This window comes from Aptenodytes patagonicus, chromosome 25 (genome assembly GCF_965638725.1).
Source record: "Aptenodytes patagonicus chromosome 25, bAptPat1.pri.cur, whole genome shotgun sequence".
Classification (NCBI taxonomy): Eukaryota; Metazoa; Chordata; class Aves; order Sphenisciformes; family Spheniscidae; genus Aptenodytes; species Aptenodytes patagonicus.
Window position 1 is genome coordinate 1,548,653 of NC_134973.1, and position 23,925 is coordinate 1,572,577.

The following is a 23,925-nucleotide window of genomic DNA, read 5'->3' on the forward strand; positions in this document are numbered from 1 at the left end:
GAGCCAGCGGAAGACGGGTTCAGGGGGCCCCTGGAAGCCCAAACACCTTCAGCAAGAGGCGGCAGGACGCGGCTGCCCGAGCGTGTCTGTCCCACGCGGGGCACAGCCAGGGCAGGAGCTGCCGGTACGAGGGTGACCCGGATGCCGGGTGTCCCCATCCCTGGGCTCTGCCGCCCCTTCCCCCAGTAAGCACTCCCCCCCCTCTTGGATTTACTGGATTTACTGGGGCGGAGGGACCTCTACTGGTTTATAGCTAAAATATTCCCTGCATGTCCGTGATCCGATCTAGAGATCAATGGAAGCAGGAGGCTTGATCCTCCCCTCCCCAAAAATATTTGCCCAGCTGGCAAATACCGCAGCCGGTGGCGCTGCCTGTGCCCGCTTTGGGGAGCCAGCCCCAGCCCAGGGGGGCAGCCCGCCTAAAGCAGGGGCCGAACGCGAGCAATGAGCCCCAAGACCTGCATTTTCGGGGAACTTTGCAGATTAGGGGTGCGAAGGCCTCAGCGTTTGCTCAGCCAAGTGTTACGAGGGACGAGTCTGAATCAGGCAGCCAGGAGCTGGGAGTGCTGCGTTTACAGAAACCGCAGCCCCAGGGCTTGTAGACGTTTTTAAAGTAGAGTAGGGTTTATATACGGCCGACTTAACAGCATTTATAGAGCTGGGACCTTGGAGATGGACTGGTACCTATGCGAAGGAGTCTAACGTAGCGTGAATAAGGAGTTAAGGAGCTATGGAACCAAAGGAAAGGGTATAAATCCGGAAAGGGCGTAAATCCAGCCGTCAGCGTGGCTGGGGTAGGGGCTTCCCGGTACACGGCTGCCAGCGCAGAGACCTCCGAGCGGCTGGTCTGTTCCACCCTCGCCGCCCCGTTCCGCTGAACCGCAGAAGGGGGCAAGTCGCCCAAGCACCGGGCACCTGCTGCGCTGTTGCCGACGACGATTTCCCCCCCGACCTGTTCAGAAGCGAAACCGGCAGTTAATGACGGATGTTGCGAAGAGCGGCCTGCTCGATGACCACGCGCCGCCCCGGGGTCCCGAATCCAGCCGTCGCCCGTCAACCCTCGTAAACTAACCCAGCAACGAAACCCCGGCGACCCGCGGAGGGGCCCAGCCGGCAGCTGGATGCCGCAAGGCTTTTGGGAGACAGGGGCCTCCGAAGCGGCTCCGTCGCTGGTGTCTCCTCTGCAGGGTGCTGCCAGGGAGGGGCACGGCACGAAGCCCCCCGCTCCCCGTCCCCGTCCCAAACCCGCTCCGGCCGTCGGGAGAAGAGAACGATCCCGAGACGGAGGCCCGCGGCCTGCGCGGGCGGGCAGCACCGCTGGCGCCGAGGGCGGCGGGTGCCTCAGCGCTGGGGTTTTTGACAGTTATGCCGGGGTCAGGGCGAGGGGGGGGTTGGGGGGGGGGGGGGGGGGCCCGGGCCCGGGCCCGTGCAGGGCTGCGCCTTGCCGTCCGCAGCTCCCCGTCCGTGGGGGGCCTCTCCTCGGCCCCGGCGCCACCGCTGAGGCGCCTCCGCCCCTCAGGGGCCATCCACGCACCCGTCTGGAGAACGGACGGGCTGTGACAAACCCACCCCCTCGGTGCGGCAAAGCCCCCCCGGCGGGGACGGGGACGGGGACGGGGACGGGGACGGGGGCGGGGGCCAGGCCGAGGCCCCTGCGCGCCTCCCGCCCCGACATTTCTGTCCCTCTCGGCCCCCGTAGCGGAGTCATCCGCGCCCCAGCCCACGCCCCGTGGCCGGCTGGCCCCTCACGTGACGAGCGATGGGAGGGGGTGCCGCGATGCACACTGGGAAGTGTAGTCCACGACGCCGGGAGCGCCGCGGCGGCGGCCATTGGCGGGACTCTCTTTCCCAGCGCGCCCCGCGGCGGTCTCGGAGGAGCGGGGCTCCGGCCTTGAGGTGGGCACGGTGAGCGGCGGGCCGGGGCCGCGGCTGCGGGGGGGACGGGGCCAGGCCGGGGCAGGGGGCAGGGGGCAGGGGGCAGCGGGCAGCGGGCAGCGGGCAGCGGGCAGCGGGACGGGGCTGGGGCTGGGGCTGGGGCTGGGCTGGGGGCCGGAGGGGGCAGGCTCGGGGGAGGAATGGGGGGGGAGCTGGGGGTCGGGAGGGAGCGCGGGCGGCCTCGGGGACTCGCGGTGCAGCGGGGCCGGCCCAGGGGGTTCGGGGGGGCGTGACAGGGCTGCCTCAGCCCTGGGGGTGTAACGGGGCCTGCCCGGGGAGGGGGGACGGGGACAGCCCTGGGGACAACAGCGATGGGGGTAGCGGGGGGGGGCGGCGGGGGAGGGGGTGTCGGGGGAGCCTGTGCTCGGGGAAGTATTGGGGACAGGTCTGGGGGGATGGCGCGTGTGTGGGGAGGAATCGGGGACAGCCCTGGCGTGGGGGAGGGATTGGGGTCAGCTCCGGCGGGAGCAGCTATCGGGGGCAGCCTGTGCGGGCGGTGCTGGAGACAGCCCCGGCGGAGGGCGGGGGGGGGGGTCCCGTGCCCCCCCCCGGAGCACGGTGGCAGGTGTGTCGAGGCTGCTCCCGTCCCCCCGGGGACTGCGAGCACCCCGGCTGCGCCCTCCGTCCCCTCCCCGAGGGGCGCTCGGTAATTTGCCTCTCACGGCTGCTTTCTGCCCTGGCCGTGTGGGGCCGGCCGGCTGGGACACATCTGCCAGGGCCGGCGCTCGGGGGCTCCCGGGGGAGCGCAGGGCAGGCCGAGGGGATGAGGCCGGTGTGCTCAGGGCAGGGTGAGCACAGGCCGGCTGCGCGGCTCCTGCTGGGGAGGTTCACGTAAGTGGTTCTCCAGGGACTGTGAGGAGCGAGGGTGAAGCTTTTCGACGTGCGTGGTTTGTGTAACGGCCCTTTCATGTACTGCCCTTGATAGAGGCAGCAGATGGACATTGTCATCTTATTTCCCCCTCTCTGGCTCAGTTTTTTGGTGAGCATTAACTAGCTCAAGAAACTCTTATCTGACCCTGTGATGAAGAGAGCAGTAGCTTAGAAATTAAGCGGGTAACTGATGGATTAATTTATCTGCTTTTTAGTGCTATTCTGCGCCAGCTAATGTTGTTGCTACTGTCTGCAGCCCAGGTCTTCTACGTGAGGCCTGTCCGAGCAGGTGACAAGCGGTGGAATAGGCTTGTGCCCTGAACACGCGTGTTTCTGTGCTTTCTGTCTTCCTCTTGAGCCTTCTGCGGTTCTGCCCCTGAGCGGCCGAGCTTTGCTTCTGGAAGCGGTCGTACCGAAGTCAGTATTTGTCTGCTGTGGGTTCCGTAGTACCTAAGTTAAGGCTTCTGCCCATCTGCTGCGGCAGTAGATACGGCTGTGTAAACGGGCTGGGAGAGACCTGAGGGGAATTGCTTCCGATTGTGCTTTCTCATCCGTTCCAGGATGGGAGATGAGGGGGAGAAGGGGCAGCAAAATGCCCCGTACAGCCAGGCATCCCCAAGAGGCTCCGGTAACTTGGAGCCGTCTGTCAGACTGACGTGGGAGGAGGCTAACCCTTGCTAACTTTAATGTTCCCTGTGCGTTTTCTCAGCGGCAGTGCTGCCGTAACCAGTTTCCCCATTCTCACTGGTCGTGCTGGGTGGCCTTTGGAATTACTTTTTTGGCTGGTTTTGTTGCCTCATCTAATTTGAAGCATGGCCCTGCAAGTGTTGCGCTGGCGTCGCCGAAGGGGCAGCGTCCCACTCTGTGAGGGTTGGCAGCGTGCAGCAGGGAGGGGAAACGCTATCGAATACAAACTGTATCAGCTATATAAAGTCTAGGCTCATAAAGCTGAGCCAAGCGTTTTGGTGCCTTGCAGAGTGACCTCTGCTGCCTTGGGCTCTCTGGGAAGCTCCTGATAAGAGTTGGGCATCTGAATGAGACTCAAAACCAGCCTTTTCTCTTAAAACCAGTGCAGAGTCACCACTTTCTTTTTAAATGCAACTGGAGAGGCATACGAGCAAGGCATTCGCTTGTCTCGGGAACACTGGAGGCTGCACCGATTCCCTGCCAAGCCTGGTGGTTTCAAATCCACGTCTCCCAGATCCCTGCGGGGTGCCCTTGCTTTTAGGCCATTTACTCTTCTGAAATGTCTGGGGTCTGCTGGCTTGCAGCGTGAAGTGACTTCCGAAAGCCTGGTCTCTGGTGATAGCCCTCACCAGAGGGGTAAGCTTGAACCACTTTCAGGAGATGAGCGTTGTGCCCAGGTCTTCTCATTCCACTTGTGCTCTAATCATTAAATCATTGTCTTACGAGGGAGTGTTGGCAAGTTCTTCTGCCGTTGCTGTTATGTACGGATCCTGCCCCTCGATTTGCTTTTGGCAAAGTGCTCTAGATTAAACCCTTGAGTACAGATCTGCGTAGAAGCTCTTAGCCTCGCTACAGTCATCGTATCGGAATGAAAATATAAAAGCAGTACAGAAAATATCCTAAAGCAAGACTTCAGAAGCTGGTGAATTTTGCTGGCTGGAAAGGTTACGATGTCAGGCTCTGCTGGGTTTGGCTGGGACATCTGCGGATGGCACGAGAGGAGCCGGTGTCCTGTGAATCTGGTCTTAGGGGACTTGCCCCAGGTCACCAGGTGGGTTTATGGCAAAGCAGGAATGAGTTCAGCTCTCCCACCTCCCTGTCAGCACTCCTCTTTTGGCCTGTCCTTTATTATTTCCCCTACCGCCCTTCTCTCTTTTTGGAGAAAGGAGTAGAGAGAAAGAACTGAAACTTTTAAAATTATTTACTGTAATACAGGCAGAATAAACAAGGGGACTAAACAGTAACATACATACAGTCATACAGTGTGCCTCAAGCAGATCGCCGCAGGTATTCCTTCACAAAATTTTCCCTAATCTGAGACGGTGAAACGTGTTTCACACTAAAGTCACATTCAAAGTAATCGTGGTGTTGTCCGCCTGGAAAAACAGTGCTGCTTGCATACGTGTCTTGGTTTAAAAGGAAAATGCTGTCTCTTAAAATGGCACAGGGCATTTTTGTCTTTGAAACACTGGTGAAGAAAAGCCCCGGCTGTCTCCAGTGGGCTCTTGTGAGTTACGTGCGTTGGACTGTAAACTTTGGAGTTATTCATTGACCGCGGATGAGCACAGTGGAAAAAGGAAGTTCACTTCACACTGTGGTTTCCTTCGCGTGTGCGGTTTTTTTTTCCTCCCTCCACAAATAGTGGATTATATATGAAGAAATCTCTGCAGTGGAGTGCAGGATGTTGGGTTTTGTCTATTCCCAATTAAACTGAAAATGTTCCGGTGAATAGAGAGCTTATTTATATGTGGTGTTATCTTGCACAAATTCACACGTGGTTGGACGATACCCGTTCATGTACCTGGTTTATCTGTTTTTGCTGCGAATCTATTTCTTTGTGCCAGGATCTCGCAACTGGAGCTAGACGTGAGGAAGTTTAGGCTGCACAGTGAAATTTTCCCCCTAAAGCAGCTTTAGTCACTGGCCATCCGAGCTGAGCAACGTCATCACTTGTTAGACACAAGATTTTTCCCTGACTGTACGTCTGAGGCCTGTTATCTCAAGATAACATATCCCAAGTTAAGCGGTGAGCTGGGGAGGTATGAAAACAGCGAATCCTGTGCAAGTGTATCTCGGAGCACTGAACAAAAATATCATCGGGTTGGATCCTGGAGTCTGAGTTCGTGCCCACGAAAGGTTTGAGCTTGCTGCCGTAGGTGTCCGTGGGGGAAAGCTCCCTTTCCTTTCGGTGGGAGCTGGGCCGGAGTCTCGGTGCAGCTGAGCCAGTGGAAGGTCAACGCATTTCAGGAACTGATTATTCAGTGTAAAACTTGGTCATATGCGCTTGTCCTTGCAGAAAGAAATATTCTTAATGCCGCTTTGCGGTTCCAAAACACGTCTTTCTGTAGGGAAATTACAGTTGTTGTCCCAGGAACTTCTGTGAGATTACTCATAAAAGCAAAGGTTGCTGAAGAGAGGACTATTCAGTCATAGCTTCTTTACATGATAATGTACCCCGCCTTCAAAGCATTAAACCGTGGCTGAGATTTATTAGGAAATGAGCAGGTAAATGAGAATAACTGGGTAAGGTGAGGAGGGAGCGGATCACCAGAATGCTGCTTTCTCTGGTTTTTTATTTATTTATTTGAGTTAAAGCCACTCAACAGCACCACGTTTGTCTCCCTGACAAGGGAGGGCACAGGAGAACTACTGTTTGGCCACGATGGCCCCGTCAAGCCAGGAATGTGTCCCTCAGTCTTTCCTTCTGGTCCCTTTTCCAGTGGACAGACTGACGCCTCCCACCGCTCTGCAGCTGTAAGACACTGGCACTGAAGTACATGAACTAAATAATCCCCTTCTGAAGAAGGACCTTACTCGTTTGCTCATCTTTCGGTGAAGGATTCTTTTCTCTTTGTGCGTTAGCGTAACTGGTGTTCCTGTGTCGTTTGCTCTTCCCCCAAAATTTACAGATCTCAGCTGGGAGCAGCTGCAAATGGGTGGGGTGAAGTTTTAACTGTATTCTTAACTGTCTTCACACTTTATTTTCTATTCCACATTTAAAAAAGGCAAAGCAAAATGCTTCCATTTCTAAATCATAAGTTATGAAACTCTGGTCAGACACTGGGTAATGTCTGTATTGTGGGAAAGCCCGGAGGCTTCAGCTGCGACGGGGCCCCTTGTGCGAGCCGTTAACCAGGGAGTCCCAGCCCTGAGCAGCTCTCGACTGACATAGCTTTCCTGTCCACACTCTGTTGCTTTCTTTAGACTGGTACAAGCAAAATAATACGTTCTCCTCAATGTAGACATAGTTAGGCTTGTATATAACTGCATCTCTACGTACAGGAGGAATAAGCTGCCTGTACAGGTCCCGCTTCTTAGCAGAGTGCCGTCGTCTCCACCAAGGACTGTGCTAGAGTAGCTCAATTAAAAAGGAAAGTGAATGCAACCCCAACAAAATAATTGCGCCAGTGTAAACTCTGCAACCTCCAGACCATACACGGGGCACGCAGGAGGACAGCACAGAGGTGCAGAAAAGGGAAATGAGCTGCTGTAAATCCCGAGGGCTTTGGCTACAACGCAGCTATTCTGACCTCGGTGCTGCAGTTGCTGTCGGTGCCGGCAGCAGCCTGTGGTGTTTGTTGTGTTTTTGTAGGGGCAGTTTTTAGTCTAGACTTCCTTCATTCTTGATGACTCTTGTCAGACCCCGCAGTGCTGCTTTAGAGGGTTGTTTTGTGGTATTCTGTGTTTCCATTCTAGGATTTGCAGGTAGGGGCACACGGTGTTTTTATCCTTAAAGAAGAAGGGGCAGAATCAAAGCTCAGCACAGACCTCTCTGCGGCTTTCATCTGTGTGATCAGTTCTGCCAAAATCAGCAACACGGCTGACACGGAGTCAACTTTGCAGGATTTGATTCTTCCAGAGTTACGGTCACGTTCAATGGCGGTAACAGGAAGAACGAATCTGCGTTTTAAGAAGGGTTGTGCAGAATTATTAAAATAATGAGGGATGTTGGGTTTTGTGTACTAGCTGATTTTTTTTTTTTTAACAGCAGTTTACTTCCCAGCTAACAGTGACTATCTGTTTGTTTCAGCAGCTGGGAAGGTCCACAGCGAGCCAGGAGCTCAACACCTAAATGAGGCATTAAGTCTGGTGAGCTTGTACAAATTTCTCTTCTGCCGTATGTGCTTTGCTGGGTCCCAACCAGAGCTGTCTGTCTCAGCCCGTTGTCTGGCTGCGGCTGGGAGGTGCACACGTTCTGGCAGCGGCTCTCCATGCATCCTCAGCCTTTGCCAGGTACCGCTAAGAGCACATTCGTTTGCTGCTGAATAATACAAGCCTTAAAAGTGGTTGACAGTGGGGTTGTGCTGAATGAGATATTACCATATCTCATGTGGAGCTTCGTATGTACGAGGAGAAATTGTGATCCTTTCTGTAAGGTTCCAGCGTGCCTGCTTTGGGCACTTGGAGACGAGTAGTTTGTAGTGGGAACCCCGGGCTCGCAGTCTGTCCCACACCGTACCGGAGATACTCCCGATTCCAGGAGATTCTTTGGGTGCTGGTTAGTGACGTGTGCTGACCTGATTTTCTTTCTCCAGTAGATCTGTTGCTATCTGTCTGAAACTTCACCAGGGAACACTCGTAATAGAAATGGCAGGTAAGAGCACCTCAAAATACGGCAATGTAGGGAGAAGAATGGTTGCAGAGAATGTTTTTCAGTATGCTGTGATGGCTGTAATGCATCAGGTATGCGACGTGCGTCCCTTCCTGAGATCTTGATGATCCCTAAAGCTCTTCAGCTACTTCTCTTTTCTTGCCTTGGTCACATTCACTTTTACGCTGCATCCACTGTAGATTTGTCAGCTGAGGTTACTGTTCTAGCAACAAAGGCTCAGGTGTGACTTGTTCGAAAGTTTTATGAGGGTGGAATTTATTCACAAAAAAGCACATGAGAATAATTTCTTCCTTACAGAGGCTAAACAGCTTTCCACAGCGTTCCTAGCTGTACTATTGATATTAATACGTCTTAATTTTACTTGTAGTGAAATTAGTAACAAAATTCCTCCCAACTTTTTTAAGATAAGAGAAAGTCCGGGACTTGCATACAGCTGCTGTTCATTGGTAATACAGTTTGGTTTTTGAAAGCACGGGTTGTGCTTGCTGACCTAATGTGTTGATCCTAGCCTTGATGGAGTGCTGTAGCGCTCCAAGCTATGCAGTCAGGCATGAAAGGGGGTATTTTCATTTGATTTCTTTTGTCTGTTCTTGGAAGTAACCCGGAACAATTGAAAACTGCAGGGTCTCTGGGTGGGAAAAAGTGGTCATCTGGCTGCTTGCAGCTGGGCAGCAACAGAGGAGAGGTGTAATCCCGATCTTTGTGTACCCAGCGCACAGTTGCGGAAGTACTTGGAGCATTTTGTGAGCTTGAAAAATGACAGACTGCAGTGGCTGGTGCCCAGCAGGCCAGTTGGTTTTGGCCCCATCATTTGGGACTTCTGCACTAGAGGCTGGCAGCAGCTCTATTGCCCGTGACAGATCTGTACTGTAAGAGAGAGAAAATGGAAGAGAGCAGAACCAAAGTAACTAGCTGCAGCTTCGGCTGTTGAAGAGGGACAGAACAAAATTTTCCTTATCCCTCAAAAAAAAAAAGATTGTTAGAGAACCTGCTTTTACTGTGGTTGGTTAATCTTGGTCTCATTGACTTCCCTAGAGAGCTGTCTCTTTAGCTTTAAAAGCTCTGCCCCCTTCCTCTCCTTTGATCCAGCGTTGTTATGTCCTTTTGTAGGCTGCTGAGACAGACTATCCAGGAGAAAGCCCATTAGGGGTTTATAGCAAACAAAAAAATTAGTGCTAAGAAGTCCAAATTCCTATAGACCTTGAAAGCAGCCGTGGGACATCAGCACTACATGTGATGGGGTCAGCAGTGTTAACCAGTAACTAATACCAGCTTTAGAGGGCATCTGGATTAATGTAAAATGCATTTAGAGGAGATGGGTGAGGAGGGGTGGAAGACAATGTTTGTTTTTATAATGAAAAGTCTGCTGAAAAGTCAAGTTGGGCTGGTGACTTCAGACATGACTCCATATTTAATTCTGAGGTACTCACAGTGGGCGTTATCCTCACCATATTTTCTGCGTGAAAATATGCCTTTCCTTTGCATGAAGTAAAGCCTTTTCTTTCCTAAAGCATGGCTTACAGCTTTAGACTCTTCCCTGCCAACCTTCAAATGAAGCTAAGAAGCTGCTCCTGCAAAATGTCTTCTCACACAGAGATAATGGCAAGAGGAGGGGAACTCTTGTGCTGACAGTTCTTGTTCAGACATTTCCTCTCGTCTTCTGTGCCATTTGGAGGTTTTCCCAGGACATTCTTCATCTCTTCCTCTGGTTGTTTTTAATTCTGTTTACTGGGGCTGAAGTGGACTAGAGACAATTAGTCACAATGCCCTGGAATCAAACTTTAATCAGCACTGGAAGGCAAGAGCAGACATTCCCAAACATGTAGAAACGCACATCCAGGCACACACATATACACAGACAAATCTGCGCGTCTGTTTAGAAGCTGACAGCGGCTGAAATGCAGAGGATTTAGGCATTTAATTACTTGATTTTAAAACATAGTTTCTTCTCAATGTAAGGTTTTCTTCACCATATCGCTTTTGTCAGCATTTGCTGATTTATTGTATCTGAATGCAAAGCTTTTTTTTTTTTTTTGCCTTTTTTTTTTTTGCTGGGGCTTAACCTTACAGGAAAAACTTGACTTTTCAAGAAAAAAGGGTACCTTCGTGAGTCTTGTCACAACAAAATCATCCCTGACATCTGACTTGCCTTCTCTGAACTGGATGATATCCGAGTACTAAATTCCAGTTTGAGAGATGCTTTCCAAAGGCACCCTTCCTTACTGTCACAGGGACGTATCTACTACAGGTCCTAAGGCCTGATCCGTGCGCCAGCAAGCCCACCTACTCAGAGCTCGTGTCTGAAGGTAAATCTGCTTGTCTGGACAATCGCCAGCCTTTCCTCTTGCTTTGGTTTTCTCGGAGGTTGTAACTAAAAACCTCTGTGCAGCCTGTTTCCCCCAGATGTTGCTGGCCTCTCCCCCCTTCCTGGGCAACCTCGTCCTGGAGCTTATTTTAAGGGTTTTTTTTGTCTTGCGGCGCCTTTTGCACAACTTTACACTGATGTCTAAAGGTATCAAATCCACGTGTCGCTTATTAGCTCGTTTCTATTCCTCGCTCTAAGCCTGGCATGTGCTAGTTTAAATATCGTGTCCACTGCTGAGGAAGGAGAACAAGATGTTTGGTGTCTGGGGTGGGGATGAACGCACTGCAGTGAGTAACGTGAATGGCCAGAGCTGGCGATGGTTTTCTCTTTTGATTCTTGTGAGTCCCCTCGACCTAGGGCTCCACGGGTGCGTATTGGGAAGGTGTGGAGGATATTGCACTTGTTCAGCCGTATGAGAATGTTTCTGCATTCAGCTAATATCTGTGTTCTGCATTGTAGAAAAGGTGAATAACTTCCCACCGCTCCCCAAGTTTATCCCTCTGAAACCGTGTTTCTACCAGAATTTTGCTGATGAAATTCCCATCGATTATCAGTCTCTGGTGAAGAGAATCTACCACGTATGGATCTGTAAGTTGAATAAGAAACCTGTGCTGGGAAAACGTATGTGTGTAGTGAAAAAACATAGGTCTCAATTACTTACACACTTTAAAGTTTTGACTGCAATTAGCTGATGAGAAACGATGATTCATCTTAGAATACTGTAATATAACTTTATGTCCAAATTTTAAGCTGCTGTGCCTTGAATCTTTGCCGCAGAGCTGCTGTTGAAGAAAGGAGAGAGTATCAGTGCTAGAAAAGTCTATTAGTAAATTTGAGGAGAAAAAAAGCAGACCGCACTTGATACCTTTATTAATGTCAAGTGATGTTTTACTCCCCAAAATAGCCCTCTTAAAGTAATTCCCAATTCACCTAAACTAAGATGAATAGGAGAATTTTAGGCAAGAAAATAAATGTGGCTCGTTTGCTTGCTACCTGTCTCCCCACTTCGCTATAGGAAGGCTAAAATTCCCCCTTGTTTGTGCCAGCCACAGATTTCCCTTCCCAGCTGAAGCAGTGTCTTCTAGCCGTACGCCGTCTCTTCCTTAGCTATCCATAGCCCGCAAAACGTTCCCCATCCTGCTGGAGGAGGGTGCTGATCCTCTTGGTCACAGCTGGTGATTTGCTGATATTCTGTATGAACAGACCTCCTGGCTCTGGGCTTGTGCTGCCTGGCTTAGCCATTCAAAAGCCAGTAATGAAAATCGACCATTCTTCTCCAAGGAATGAAATCGGATGAAAAATGGTGTGGCAGGCCTAGAGAACCACGGGGAATGCTTTGGAAGATTAAAAATCTTTTTGCCTTGCTTATCTTTTTTCCCCCAAATGCTTGTCATCCTATTTACCCTTCTCACTGAAGGAAAGCTTGTTTTCTGCCAGATATGCATTTGGTGGCATGGCTTTTATTCCAGATGCATGGGATGTGTGTATGAGAGAGATTTGTGTGCATAAATAATAGCATAATCTATCACTCCATTGTCCTTTCGTTATTTAGAGATGCTGAAATGAGCTCTGTAATTTTCTTGCCTGAAGAAACTGCTTGTCCCTTCAGACTAGCTGGTTAAACGTTGCATGCTGTAAAGCTGCCTTTGTCTGCGACTCTTCCGAAACAAAGCGCCCCTCATTCAAGTTAATGGCAGGCTGGAAAGGTGCCAGCCGTTTGGGCAACTCCTCTAGGCCTGGCCGAGGAGGCCCGACATTTTCACCAGGAGTTTTAAACTTCCATCTGCAGTGCACTTTTCTTCTGGGGTCTCCCCGACTTTTTGGGATGGGATGGAGAGAGACACACGCATGGAGGGAAGGCGGTAAACAAGAAAAGGCCGGTGTTAAAAATAGATACACAAAAGTCATTGTTAGAAGGTTGAATGCTCATGACTTTAATTGGATGTGAACGTTTTATTAAGGTGGATGGTGATTTGAGGAAACCTGTACCAGAGCTCCCACTACTGGAGAGCAAACTCCTACCTGATGCGCAGGGAGAACCAGAAGTTCCTTAAAACTCTATCGGTGCTCTTGGCTTGCTGGTTTTGGTTGGGTTTTTTTTTTATTAAGTAACTTTTGGAGAATAAATGACTTCTGAAAATAAACATTTGGGCAAGTACAGCTAATGACCGTATAAATGAAATTTAAATAATGAAAATTCTTTCTTCCCCCCCAATATTAAGATACATCCAAACCATTGCGTATAAAGCCTTGTTGTTAGCTACGCAGAAGAAATTTTCTTTGTAGTAAAACAATGTTTTATTTTAACTCTCATGTAATTTGTATGTCAGAAGCGGCAGCTGGGTTCGGATGCTTTCCATGCTAGATTCTCCCAGCTGTGTTGTCAGTAGTATTTTATGACCACAAAACTTTTGTAGTTGTTTAGCAGCCCCCGGGCTGCATGAAGGCAGGTGGTTCTGTGCCAAGAGGAGGAAAGAGAAGAGTCGGAAGGAGAGGCCAGCCTGGCGTCGGGCATCAGAGGACCAAGCCAGTGATGTGCAGGCGTGCTGCAGAGCCACCGCATGTAGTGAAGAAAGGAATGGGCAGGGCATGTTCACTTACCACGGGTGAAGAGAAATTCAGGGATTTAATTTTGACTGAATAAATGAGGCCAGGGTCCAAAGTGTTACTGTGAGCTCATCACCAGGCAGTACTGAAGGGTCTTTTGTGTTTGGACCCTCTGCCTTCTCATTTCTCTTTATCTGTGCTAATTGATACAGGTTACCGCTGAGTTTTTTAAGATTTACCACCTGTTTTCCAAAATAGGAGCTTGTAATTGGGCTAAGCCTCTTCGAGACTGGCAGAGCCTGGGGGGATGCAAGGACAGCTGCAGGGAGTCCCTGGAGTATTGAGGGGAGCGCGTGGAGGGAAGCGGGGAGCCCCTGGCATGGGGACTGAGCTCAGCCTGCGAAAGCTAGGAAGTGTGCAGCCCCCCTTTGCGGTGATGTTGAGCTTCAGGGAAAGGGGGGAGCAGCGTCACTTCATGCACGTCTACTTAGCGCAGCACTGGTGCGCTCTGGGGGCCGTTGTCAACTGTTCCTTTTTATCCAAGTGGCAGGAACAGGGATGCGAAAAGGCCTTTAAGCCACCCCTGTGGTCCCATGTTCTCAGCTTAATTGGAGTTTGCTTATCCCGTCACTCAAGGCAGCACTTACAAGCCCTGAAGCTAACTTCCAGGCTTCCTCGGAGGCCCAGGGAAGCAAAGAGAGAGAGAGAGAGCCTGCAAGGCGCTGTGCTGGCTCTGTAATAGCTCCTGAGGCAGCCTCAGCAAGCACGGAGACCAAAGTCGTATCGAGGCTGGGTGCAGGGCAGTGTTTTACAGCCCTCTCCTCATGAAGGGGTTTTGCTACAAATGGGAATTGAACCTTGCTTGTGATTCATCATAATACTGGCCTGAGTCTTGCATTGGTCACACCAGTTGCTACCCAGCTCTCCCTCCTTTGGCAGGTCCCAAAAGAGTTTCCTCGTCCCTCTGCTGCAGCGCTCCCTCTGGAGATGGATGTGTCTGTCCTGCCGGCTCCTGGGGTCACGCAGGAACCTGCGACTCGCTTGGGGCGGCTGCATCATTGGGCTTGAGTCTCCCAGTGCAGCGCGGACCCTTCCTGTTATAATACCGGGTGTTTGTTTCCTTTTTGCATGAAGACGTGAAACTGCACAGCCTCATGTTCTTTCCTCTGCCCTCTTTACAGTTTATTGCGCCACACTAGTAGTGAATATAATTGCATGCCTGGCGTGGTGGATCGGAGGAGGCTATGGGGTCAATTTTGGTTTGGCCATCCTCTGGCTTATCCTCTTCAGTCCCTGCGGCTACGTCTGCTGGTTCCGACCTGCGTACAAAGCCTTTCGGTAAGTAGAAGCCCATGAGGCGGTTTTGTTTCCGTTTCCTCTGGGAGAGAGATGTGTTGTTACTGGGGAGTGCTCCTATGGAGATCTCTTTGTCTGGGATAAAGACCAAGGACTTGATGTCTGAATGTCTTGTTTACTTTGGAAATGGAGAAGAATGTGGCTACTTATAAATACTAGAGGTAGGACTGAGGGTCACCCGCCTAGGATTGGAGGTGAGCAGCAGCGAGTAGTTTGCCACTTCCATGAGGATGAAATTCATATTTTACTTAAATATCTCAAGCTTAGCAGCACCCTCATATCAGTATAGCATTTAGATAGATAGTAATTTGGTAAAGCTTCATTGAGGCTTATTTTGATGGAAGACTATTAAGTTACTAGTTTTTGAGAACTCTTCTGTTTTTTGTCTCTAGATACTTGAGAGCTTGGCTGCTTTGCTTTTTAGATAAAAGCAGTTCCCTGGAGCGAGTCCTTCTGAAACTCCACAAATATTTAAAGCCATCCTACATTTTCACTTTAATTAATAATATTTTGCATTTGCTCATGCTTGCTGTGGATCACGAGGCGTTATTCAGACATTAATGCATAACGCTTGTCAGAGCTGTGAAGGTCCCGAGCAGTTTCCAGCCTGACGCAGGGAGAGGGGGCACAGAGGAGGGAGGGACCTGCCCAGTGTCACGCTGCGGGTCACCAGCAGACCCCACACACCAGTCAGGGATTTGACTCTGAAGGTGAAGCTCGCTCTGGTTCCCTGTTACCAGAATATTCTGGATTTTGATGATTCACCAGATTCTGTGATGAGTTGGTTTAGATAACAGCAAAAGCAGCTGATAGAAATGGGAGTTGGCAGGGGGGTCCTATCTATTTAGCACATGCTAAATTAGTTGTTTAAATGCTCTTCCGAGTTTACGCTTTGTATACTAACAGCGCTGGGCAGTTAACGCACTGGTGGTACTTAAAACATCAGTGACTACATCATGGAGTACAGGGGAGGATTATTTCTGATGGAAATGGAAGGCCGCTGGGTTGGATTCATTGGAAAGTTTTAAAAGACATGAAAATACTAGCTCTGAACTCTTGCCCTCTGGGGCTGGGGTTTTGTCTCCATCCCTAGTTCAGAAGCCCGAGGGCCTCCGAGTGCCGGCTAGAGCTCTGTTCAAAGAGCAGTTTCCATTCTGAAGTCTGGGAAAAATTACTCCTCCCCGTTGACCTCCTCTGGGCTTCACAAGGACCATTTCTAATTATTTCTTTAATGTTGTTTGTATGTGTTTATGCAACTGAATACTGAAAGGTCCCCGAGGTTACTCTGTGTAAAGGCTTCTACAGTTAAAAAAAGAATAAGCCCTAGGGAACGGACTGGCAAGCCCACAGATCACTGACTTTAACATCAGTTTGTAGAAGAGGCTTGAAAAACACTGCAGTGGGGCAGCACTGTTTCTTGTGGGATTGCAGCTAGTCGTGATTCAAGAAAGCAAGGTCAGACCCACTTGCTGTGCTTGTTCTGGGAAGAGGCAACCCTTCAATATTGGCATCAGGTACTGCGAAGATGCTTTCCTAAAACCTACATCTGCATCCAAAATTAAATTAGCCTGCAGAGCTTTGGCGCTAGGGCAAAGCTGTTGCAAATCTGCACCAGAAAGCTGGATCAGAAATCACCTTTTCTGTGTATCCCCACTAATTCCCACAGATCCTTTCAAATGAAGACTCCTCCAGCCCTTTCAGGTCGTAGTTGCAAGAGTCTGTTTGAAGGCTCAACTTCGAGCCTAATCCTTGTTAATTGGATTATGATAGGCACTACTGTGAACAGTCTGTGTTTAAAGTATTTCTTTCACATGGCTGTACTCTGAGGTGATATTTGAAGGGTGGGATCGTGAGGATACTCGGGGATGGCAAGTTTCTTTCACAGCATCTCCGTGGCCATCTTTTGGAAGACGAAAGATAACTGTACTAACACGCGGCACAGAGCGGCAGGGGTCTGGCCGGAGGCTTTTCCACTTGTCTCGGACTAGCCAGGGTCCACAGCATTGACCTCTCCAGAGCCTGGGGTCCTGCCTCCCTCATCTCCTCTCTAGGCATTAGGGCTAGAATTATAATACTAATAAGCATTAAAATAATAATAATTAAAATAATAAACATTAAAATGCTTTCAGGGTTTGAGCAGAAGCTGGGAGTGACTGGGGCTCTTTTGTAAACTCCCCCTTGCACCAAGATGCCTCATAGGCAACTGAAGTGTTTTTTGTAAATCTCTTCTGTAAATCATGGACCCTTTGAGTTCCTGAGAGAATGGGAATCATTTGTATCATTAAAAATGATAGTTTGGGGAGTTTTAGATGTGCCTGGGCTCACAGTGAAAGGCTGGCTCATCGACGTAGCTGGTTTAATGAGATGAAGATGTTCTGCTGCAGTTCTGTGGCAGAGCCAAAACTCGGGCAAGACAGTGCTGTGCCCCAGTGCACCCATGACGGAGAGATCGTGAACGTACCTGGTCTGTTCAGCCTTCTTGTTTGGGATCATATTCATGATGTCTATTATACCTGCATAAATTAAAGGACCTCACATATTCAGGACCCTCTCGACCTGTGCATCCTGGAGATGTGGAGCCCACAAAGATGCGAAAGCATGCTTCTGCATTTCCCCGGACAGGGTACCACCCGCTTCTCTTGTGGCTGTTTTTCCTCCTGTTATGTCCCAGTGCCGGATTATTAACCGTGGGCGTGTAAGCGTGATGACGAGCAGCCGCTGAGATGTTCCCAGCTGGAATTCTCATGCTCAGCAATCACTTTTAGCATATGGGCAAACTCTGCCTGCAAGCGTTCAGGCCCTCTTGTGCCTACTTGCCAGTGGCTGAGCTGCACAGGTGTCGGGCTGTGCTGTCTTCAGATGTTTGGTCAGACAAACGATTCAGGCACTCTGTTCTGCAGGAGACTGCCGCTCCTCGTGTGTCATCATCAGGCAATTACTTTGGTAGAGGAATTGCAGGAGCCGGGCCTATTGGAAGAGGTTAGGCGCTGATGATTCATGGATCTGCGTGCTTTCACTGCCAGGGAAAGAGGAGTAGCCTTCAAAGTGCATAGCTGTAGAGGGATCTCTTCTGAGATACCACATTCGAGGGTTTGTACGTGATGGGGTCAAACATCAGTGTGAAGTAACGCGAGGTGCCAGTCTCCCCCTAACATCCTCTCTTCCTTCACAGGTCGGACAGCTCGTTTAATTTTATGGCCTTTTTCTTCATCTTTGGCGCACAGTTTATTCTCACGATCCTGCAGGCGATTGGTTTCTCCGGATGGGGAGCTTGGTAAGCAGGATGCTCCTACAGTCTTACAGCTGAGCACTCGGCTCCCATGCCTGAGAGTTTCAGGCTATGGGCTGTTTCCATGAACTTTTGAGAAACTGGTGGGAGTCTGTACAGGGTGGAGCGGAAGAAGCTTTTTGTTTTCCTCTGTGGCATAATTATATCTGCTCTTGGAGTACACAGTTCTGTTTTCACTGCTGTATTGGCAGAAGTCGGATATCCTCACCCGCTTGTTCTTTTTAGCACCTTCCCACAATGTCCATTTCTTTTTACCGTTTAACCAGCCAGTTTCAAGATTCATCTGATCCTCTCTTAGCATTGCCCTCAAAGTATTCGCAGCACATGGTGAGCAGTGCACGATGACTCACTGTTGGCCTATAGAGCAAGTATTGTGAGAGTTGTCCTAAAATAAATGGGAGCGTTTTAGTGTCGGTCCCTGGTTATGTTATAATTGTTTGGCGTTTTAACTTTCTGTCTCTAGAGACTTGAGAGCAATTTCCTGCTGAAACTACCAATGATAGAAAGTCCTAGCGCTCCGAACAGCATTTTGTTTTCTTAACTGCTGATGCTCCCCAGTTGCCCTACCTGGTTATTGCCATCAAAGGAACAGAGATGCAGCGTAAATCATAGGACCCTCATGTTCCCTGTTCCCAGGTCTGGTCTCTAGACGCACAACCTCTGCGCAACCAAAAGCACCTTGGGAATAAATCTTCTCTTCCCAAAGTCTGTGCAGCTGGCTGTCCCCTGAAGGTCTGAGACTGGATTAGCCGAGGGATGCTGGCAAGTGAGATTTGAGATCTTGGGGAAATACCTGCCTGAGCTGCATTTAATTCTGTCCATTTTCTCCATTGTTCTTTTCATTTTCAAGAGCTTTAAAGCTGCCTTGTAATTTCTGGGTATGAGTAAGCAGTTTTTCTGATAATAAGGACGCTTAAAAAAGAGAGCTGTAATGATATTCTTTCTTTCTTTCTGTTTCTTCCAGCGGATGGTTGGCGGCCATTACTTTCTTTAGCACCAATGTCGCAGCTGCTGTGTTTATGCTGTTTCCTGCCATTATGTTTACAATGTCAGCGGTCGCAATGCTGATCTGCATTTTAAGGGTAGGTGCTTCAGATGTCTCTCTGACTTGGAGTATCCGCACTTTGTATAGCAATAAATGTGAACAGGCAGCTCAGCAGCCACTGTAAGCCATCACGGCTTTTAGAGGTTTCATAGTGTAGTCAGTTGGTGTCTCTCAGAGTATCTAGAAGACAACTCCAGATAACACAAGACAGCTGGGGCTGGATGTTGTCACCGTTTGATGTGGCGATGTTCCTTTACGTCACTCGAAGCAAGCTTCATTGCTCGCTGGGATGGTCATTGATGGTACAGGTGAAGCACCTCGAGATGGCCTGCAGTGGGGACTGGGTGGCAGGATGGGAAGCGGTCCTCGGTTCTCTGCAGAAAGAAGGATTTGGAGGTAGGACTGTCTGGAAAGCTTCAGCAGACTGATGGTAGAGGAGGAGAGAAGACAGAAGCCCCGCTGAAGCAGCAGTGTCAGTTTTACAGAGGTTTCGGCCCGCTGGCCTGGGTTGGCTGCCTTGCTGTGGGATCCCCAGCCTGAATCCCAGACGTGTGGCTGAAATGGGTTCAGGTCTTGGGTTGATATTATCTGTTTGCACCTCTGATCACTGTATTATTACATTTTTAGTGCTTTTGTTCCTTGGAAATACAGCTCTTTACAGAGAGAGAAACAAATACACGAACCAGTACCAAAGTGACTATAGCTCTTCTGAGGAAGAGGTGTGGGTACCTGTTGCTGACTTTCCTCTTGTTCTCTCTTTCATCCATTAGGTACATAAAATCTACCGAGGGGCTGGTGGAAGCTTTCAGAAAGCTCAGGACGAGTGGAACAGCGGCACATGGAGGAACCCCCCCAGCAGGGAGGCCCAGTACAGCAATTTTTCTGGGAACAGCCTGCCAGAGTATCCCACAGTGCCCAACTATCCCCCGGGAAACCAATGGCCTTAAGCAGCAACAGCTGCAAACTGCCTGGATTCTCTTCTTTTTGGTCTTTTTATTATTGTTATTTGAAAAGATCATTTGCATTCCTCCCCAAGCACCCCAGTCATCTTGGGGACTTTTTTGGTTTTTGTCTCCTCATCACTGCAGAAGATAATGTGCTGTCAGCCCTTGCCACCTCCGGAGCACTGCACGGCCTTATCGGAAGGTTTTTTTGTTTGCCTTGAGTTACCAGTATTTGTCTCGTTGCAGACTGAAGAACCAACCGTTCACTGCCCTTGCTTGAGGGAATCTTCTCATGACCGTATGTGAAAAAGGCTTCCCCACGACGGCGAACACTACCACGGCTGCTCCTTCTCCTGCCTCCCTGCTTAGTTTTCATCACATGCACAGCACACCACCCAGTCGTCTGTAACTGTAACAAACGCAGTCAGAGCAGTAGTAGCAACCGGTGTTTACTCTCCCGGATAAATAATCTGGAATTTTTCACTCTAAGGGAAATGCAACACCTAAATTATTTGGTACTAGTGATATCGAAGGTATTTGTAAAATCTACAACCTCATTTGCTTGCGCTCTCTGGTGAAGAATCCTTTAGATAACGGCGCTTGCTGTGGGTGAGTGTTGTTCAGATGTGAAGTCCGCAAGAGTCCTCATTTGTCTGGCTAGGACTGTTGTTATGCTGGAAGTCTTGCTTTCCCTGCTGCCAAACGTTTTTGCCAGATCTGTCGGCTTCAAAGGTGCAGATTCATCTCATTTGGTTACCGATTGCTCGCTAAAAGCCTGATTCAAAGCCCACTGGAAACTACTGAAAAGCTTGCTGACACTGGGCTTTGGGCCTGGCTCCCTGGGTGATGCTCACCCCGTTACAGGTAGGCAGCACGAGATCTCTGAGCCAACTTCCACTTATACGGCTGACCCAAGAAATGCCCCATGGGACACACCTTGCCCTGTTGGGACACCCTTTTTTCTGGGCTCCCAGCCGGTAGCCACGTGCAAGATAACTATTGATCTCGGTGCTGGGGCCCCAGTGTGGTTTGGGAGTGATCCTGTTACAATGAATAGTTTTAATTCTGCCTTCTACCGATGTAGTTGAAATCCAAACGTTCTGCAGTGGGGTCTGGTAGACCAAGGAAAGCTTGTTAGTCCTCGTAACTGACGTTAGCTGTGCAGACCTGGACTGCGTTTGTGTAGCCAGCAGCACTTTCCTTCCATGTACGAGCAGAGAGATTTTTGCCTTTTTCCAAGAATCAGCTAAAGGGAGGATAAAGCTGTTGGGAGGGATTGTTTTCCCTGAGAGCTAGCATCCGTCTCGTGGTTCATCTCCATTCTGTGCATGCACGTCAGGACTTCTGTAGCCTGAGCCATCCAATTCCCCCGTGTCCTACAGCGATCCAAGCAGCAAAGGCTGCAGTTTTTTCTTCTCCCTCAACAGCCTGCTGTGAATTTTTTTTTTCAAACCTGTCAAAACTGGGAGGTCAGTTCCCAATATTTTTTATAGGGAGTGAGTGTTCAAAGTCTTCGGCTCTGAAAGTTTCGGCCAATGATCCTGTGAAGGACGGAGAGCTCCGCTGCGGAGACTTGGGAGGTGTTGGGCACCCCGTGGGTCAGACCCGGAGCCTGCCCGGCTTGGCAGGCTGGCGGATGGGATGCCAGAGGTGTTACGGTGTAAGTGGAGTCACTCCAAATTCACACTGAGTAACTGGAAAACAAAATTGGCTCCTGGAACGGGACAGGGAGGTTGTCCTAGCTAGGTGGAATTGATTTGCAAGTGATCTTTTGAAAACTCTCTCTACATGTGCCTTATCTAATAAAATATTAGTTCACGAAGGAGAACTCTTCCTTCCGCATTGCCCCTGCAGAACTTCCCATTTGCTCTATTAACTTTTCCTGTGTCATACTGTAAATACTAAGTGAAGTACAGCTTGGAGTCTGCATGACACCTTTGTTACTAGGGCCAAAGCGAAAGCAAACATGAATCAGAGGGCAGAGCCTCCCTGAATTTCCGTTTACAAGCAACACTGACGCCCTGCTGCAGAACCAGCCTTTTCCTGGGTTTGGGATATTTAACGTGCTCCGAACACGAGGGTTTTTTTTTTTTCTTGCGAGTGTGCAATGTGCTTGTAAGTACGAACGCTTGAAGCCTTCTTAACAGAACACGACCCGATCGCGTTGTCAAGCTTTTAGGTGCCTTTGTCTTGTGTCAAGTGTAATTTTAAGTGTTCTTTGTCGCTTGCCATCGGAGAGTGATAGAAGAACTGCCTGTCGATTAACTCCCTGGAAATACGATTGCACTACGGGGGAGTGAGGGGAGGTTAATGGGGCTGAATGCGAGGTTTGTCATACTTGGAAGCCAGAACATGGTCCACCTGTGTACCACGCTCCCCCCGGCCCTGCCCCTCGCCATCCTCAGCCTCTTGCCAAAATTTTTCAGAAGCGATTGGTGTCTGTCCTTTTTTAGGGTGTCAGGTTGGAGATTTCAAAGGAACCAGGAGGAGAAGCATCGCCGGGGACTCCGCATCCTGCTTCTCTTTCTCCCCCCCCCCCCCTTGGATAATCTGGGGGGCTGTTTTGAAGCACCCACGTTCACTCACGTTGCAAATGCTTGATGCAAGGGGAAGGGGTACTTAGGAGCCTGCCCACCAAAACGGTCGGAGCCAGACACCAAAATCGCGACCCGTTAGCATACGCTGCTTGAGATCCCTACAGAGCTTAAACGAACCTCTCTGGATGGGATCTGCCATCTCTCATCCCCCCCCTCCATCCTCTTCGATGCCAGAAACCGTAATTCCAGAAAGTTGACTCAACACGCTGCCTGAACTACCGTGGCTTATTTTTTTGGGACGACTCTGTATGTTTTAAAATGTTTACATTAGATTTCTAAGACTTCTTAACACCATTAACCTGGGCCTGGCTCCTGGTTTCCTTCGGCATCACGTGGCGTGTGTGTGCGCGATGTTTCCCGTCGCTTGTGGAGCTCTGGTTTTTGTTTGCGTTTTTCTCCTGATCACAAGACAATAAATGCTCATCCTGTGCTTGATGAGAAGAACTGGCCGCATTAGAGAAGTGTGTCTGTTCCTAGGTAACCGGAGTTATCTGGCAGAGGGAAATGGCGAAATCTCTGTTTTCCTCCAAAGTCTCCCACCACATGTTGTTTTTTTCCTTAAAAGAGCAGCATGTTTATGGACGAAGCTCATCCTCTGCTGGGTGGGTGCGAGAGTGGCACGCTATGGTTTGTGCTCTTACAGGTGCCTGATAAGGTGCTGCCATTATTCTCCTTTCCTAACGAAGGGAACGGAGAGCAGAGGTGGGGGCGGGGGTGAGAAAGTCGCATCTCCCGAGCGCTGGGGTCGAGGTCTGTTTTCCTGGGCTCTCCTTAGCTGTCCAGAGACTCGCACCGGCCCCTTGCAGCGCTGGCTTCTGCCTTCTCTGGTTTATTGGCCGGAGGGAGATCATTATCCCTGGAGTAAACGGGCCGTTTGACAGCGAAGGTGAGTTGAATTGCTCTATTTAGCACGTAGCTGAATTTATTGCCCCAAATTACCGTATTGTGGCTACATACCCCAGTTCCGCTCCGTAGCGGATATTTAATCCTAAAAGAGCCGTTTTCATCACAGCTGCTTGGTACGACATCTGCTAATCTCAATGCCTTCCTTATCTCCAAAAGCCTCGTGCCAGGTACCCCCTGCCCAGCCACCGGCATCTCGCTTTCACCGGCAGTGGTTTCCTACAGCCGCTCGCTGCTGTGCCGGTGATGGGTTGAGCACGAGGATGAAACGGCTTTTGCTCAAATTCTTGCTCCAGGCCCTCAAAATCTGAGCACAAGGCACAGCTCTAAGCTCCTGCTCCAGCTGCTGCTAGGGCAGGTCCTTGGCACTTGGGAGAGACGAGTTGTTCGCCTCCGCCGCGCTCCCTGCGCAAGAGCCGGGGCTCGGCAGGAGGACGGGGCAAGGTTCGTCAGGAACGAGCCCGAAGCGCGGGGACGGGGGGGTGGTTGTGCAGCCGAGCTCAGCCCCCCGCCCCGAGGAGCTCCCCAAAAGTCTCGGGGGTCCCTGGCGTCGGGGTGGGGGCTCTTCACCCGGGGGCGCATCGGATGGGACACTGCGAGGGGCCTGGCTTTTTCCTGTGTCTGGTTCTTGATGTGTTTCTGTCGCTCTTCGGTTTCCCAGGCCCTCAACGCAAGTGTTTCACGGCAGGAAGGTTTCGTGCGCCCGCCCCCGAGCAGCTCGTTCTCCCGTGCGTGATCAAGAGGGGTTCGTTTTGTGTTGTCTGCTTGCGAATTA

The 23,925-nt window shown here is 50.3% G+C and overlaps 1 protein-coding gene across 9 annotated transcripts; it reads left to right on the forward strand.

Moving 5' to 3' along the window:
* Positions 1-1,848: 1,848 nt before the first annotated feature.
* On the forward strand, positions 1,849-22,696 carry SCAMP4 (secretory carrier membrane protein 4). 9 transcript variants are annotated; one of them, XM_076359175.1, is made up of 9 exons: positions 2,952-4,128; positions 4,219-4,543; positions 7,523-7,581; positions 8,028-8,086; positions 10,929-11,057; positions 14,198-14,354; positions 17,545-17,646; positions 18,626-18,743; positions 19,477-22,696. In XM_076359175.1, exons 4-9 carry the CDS (start codon positions 8,080-8,082, stop codon positions 19,651-19,653), a joined length of 690 nt encoding a protein of 229 aa, XP_076215290.1. In that variant the 5' UTR covers positions 2,952-4,128; positions 4,219-4,543; positions 7,523-7,581; positions 8,028-8,079; the 3' UTR covers positions 19,654-22,696. The 9 variants fall into 9 exon arrangements, with proteins under 9 accessions (XP_076215289.1, XP_076215287.1, XP_076215284.1 ...); XM_076359174.1 differs by lacking the exons at positions 2,952-4,128; positions 4,219-4,543 and adding an exon at positions 1,849-1,896 and having other exon boundaries at positions 7,526-7,581; XM_076359172.1 differs by lacking the exons at positions 2,952-4,128; positions 4,219-4,543 and adding an exon at positions 1,862-1,896.
* Positions 22,697-23,925: the final 1,229 nt, after the last annotated feature.

Coding starts and splice junctions, on each gene's coding strand:
- SCAMP4 (XM_076359174.1), top strand. Junction 17,647..18,625: donor TTCTCCGGATGGGGAGCTTG/GTAAGCAGGATG, acceptor TGTTTCTTCCAG/CGGATGGTTGGCGGCCATTA. Junction 18,744..19,476: donor TGCTGATCTGCATTTTAAGG/GTAGGTGCTTCA, acceptor TTCATCCATTAG/GTACATAAAATCTACCGAGG.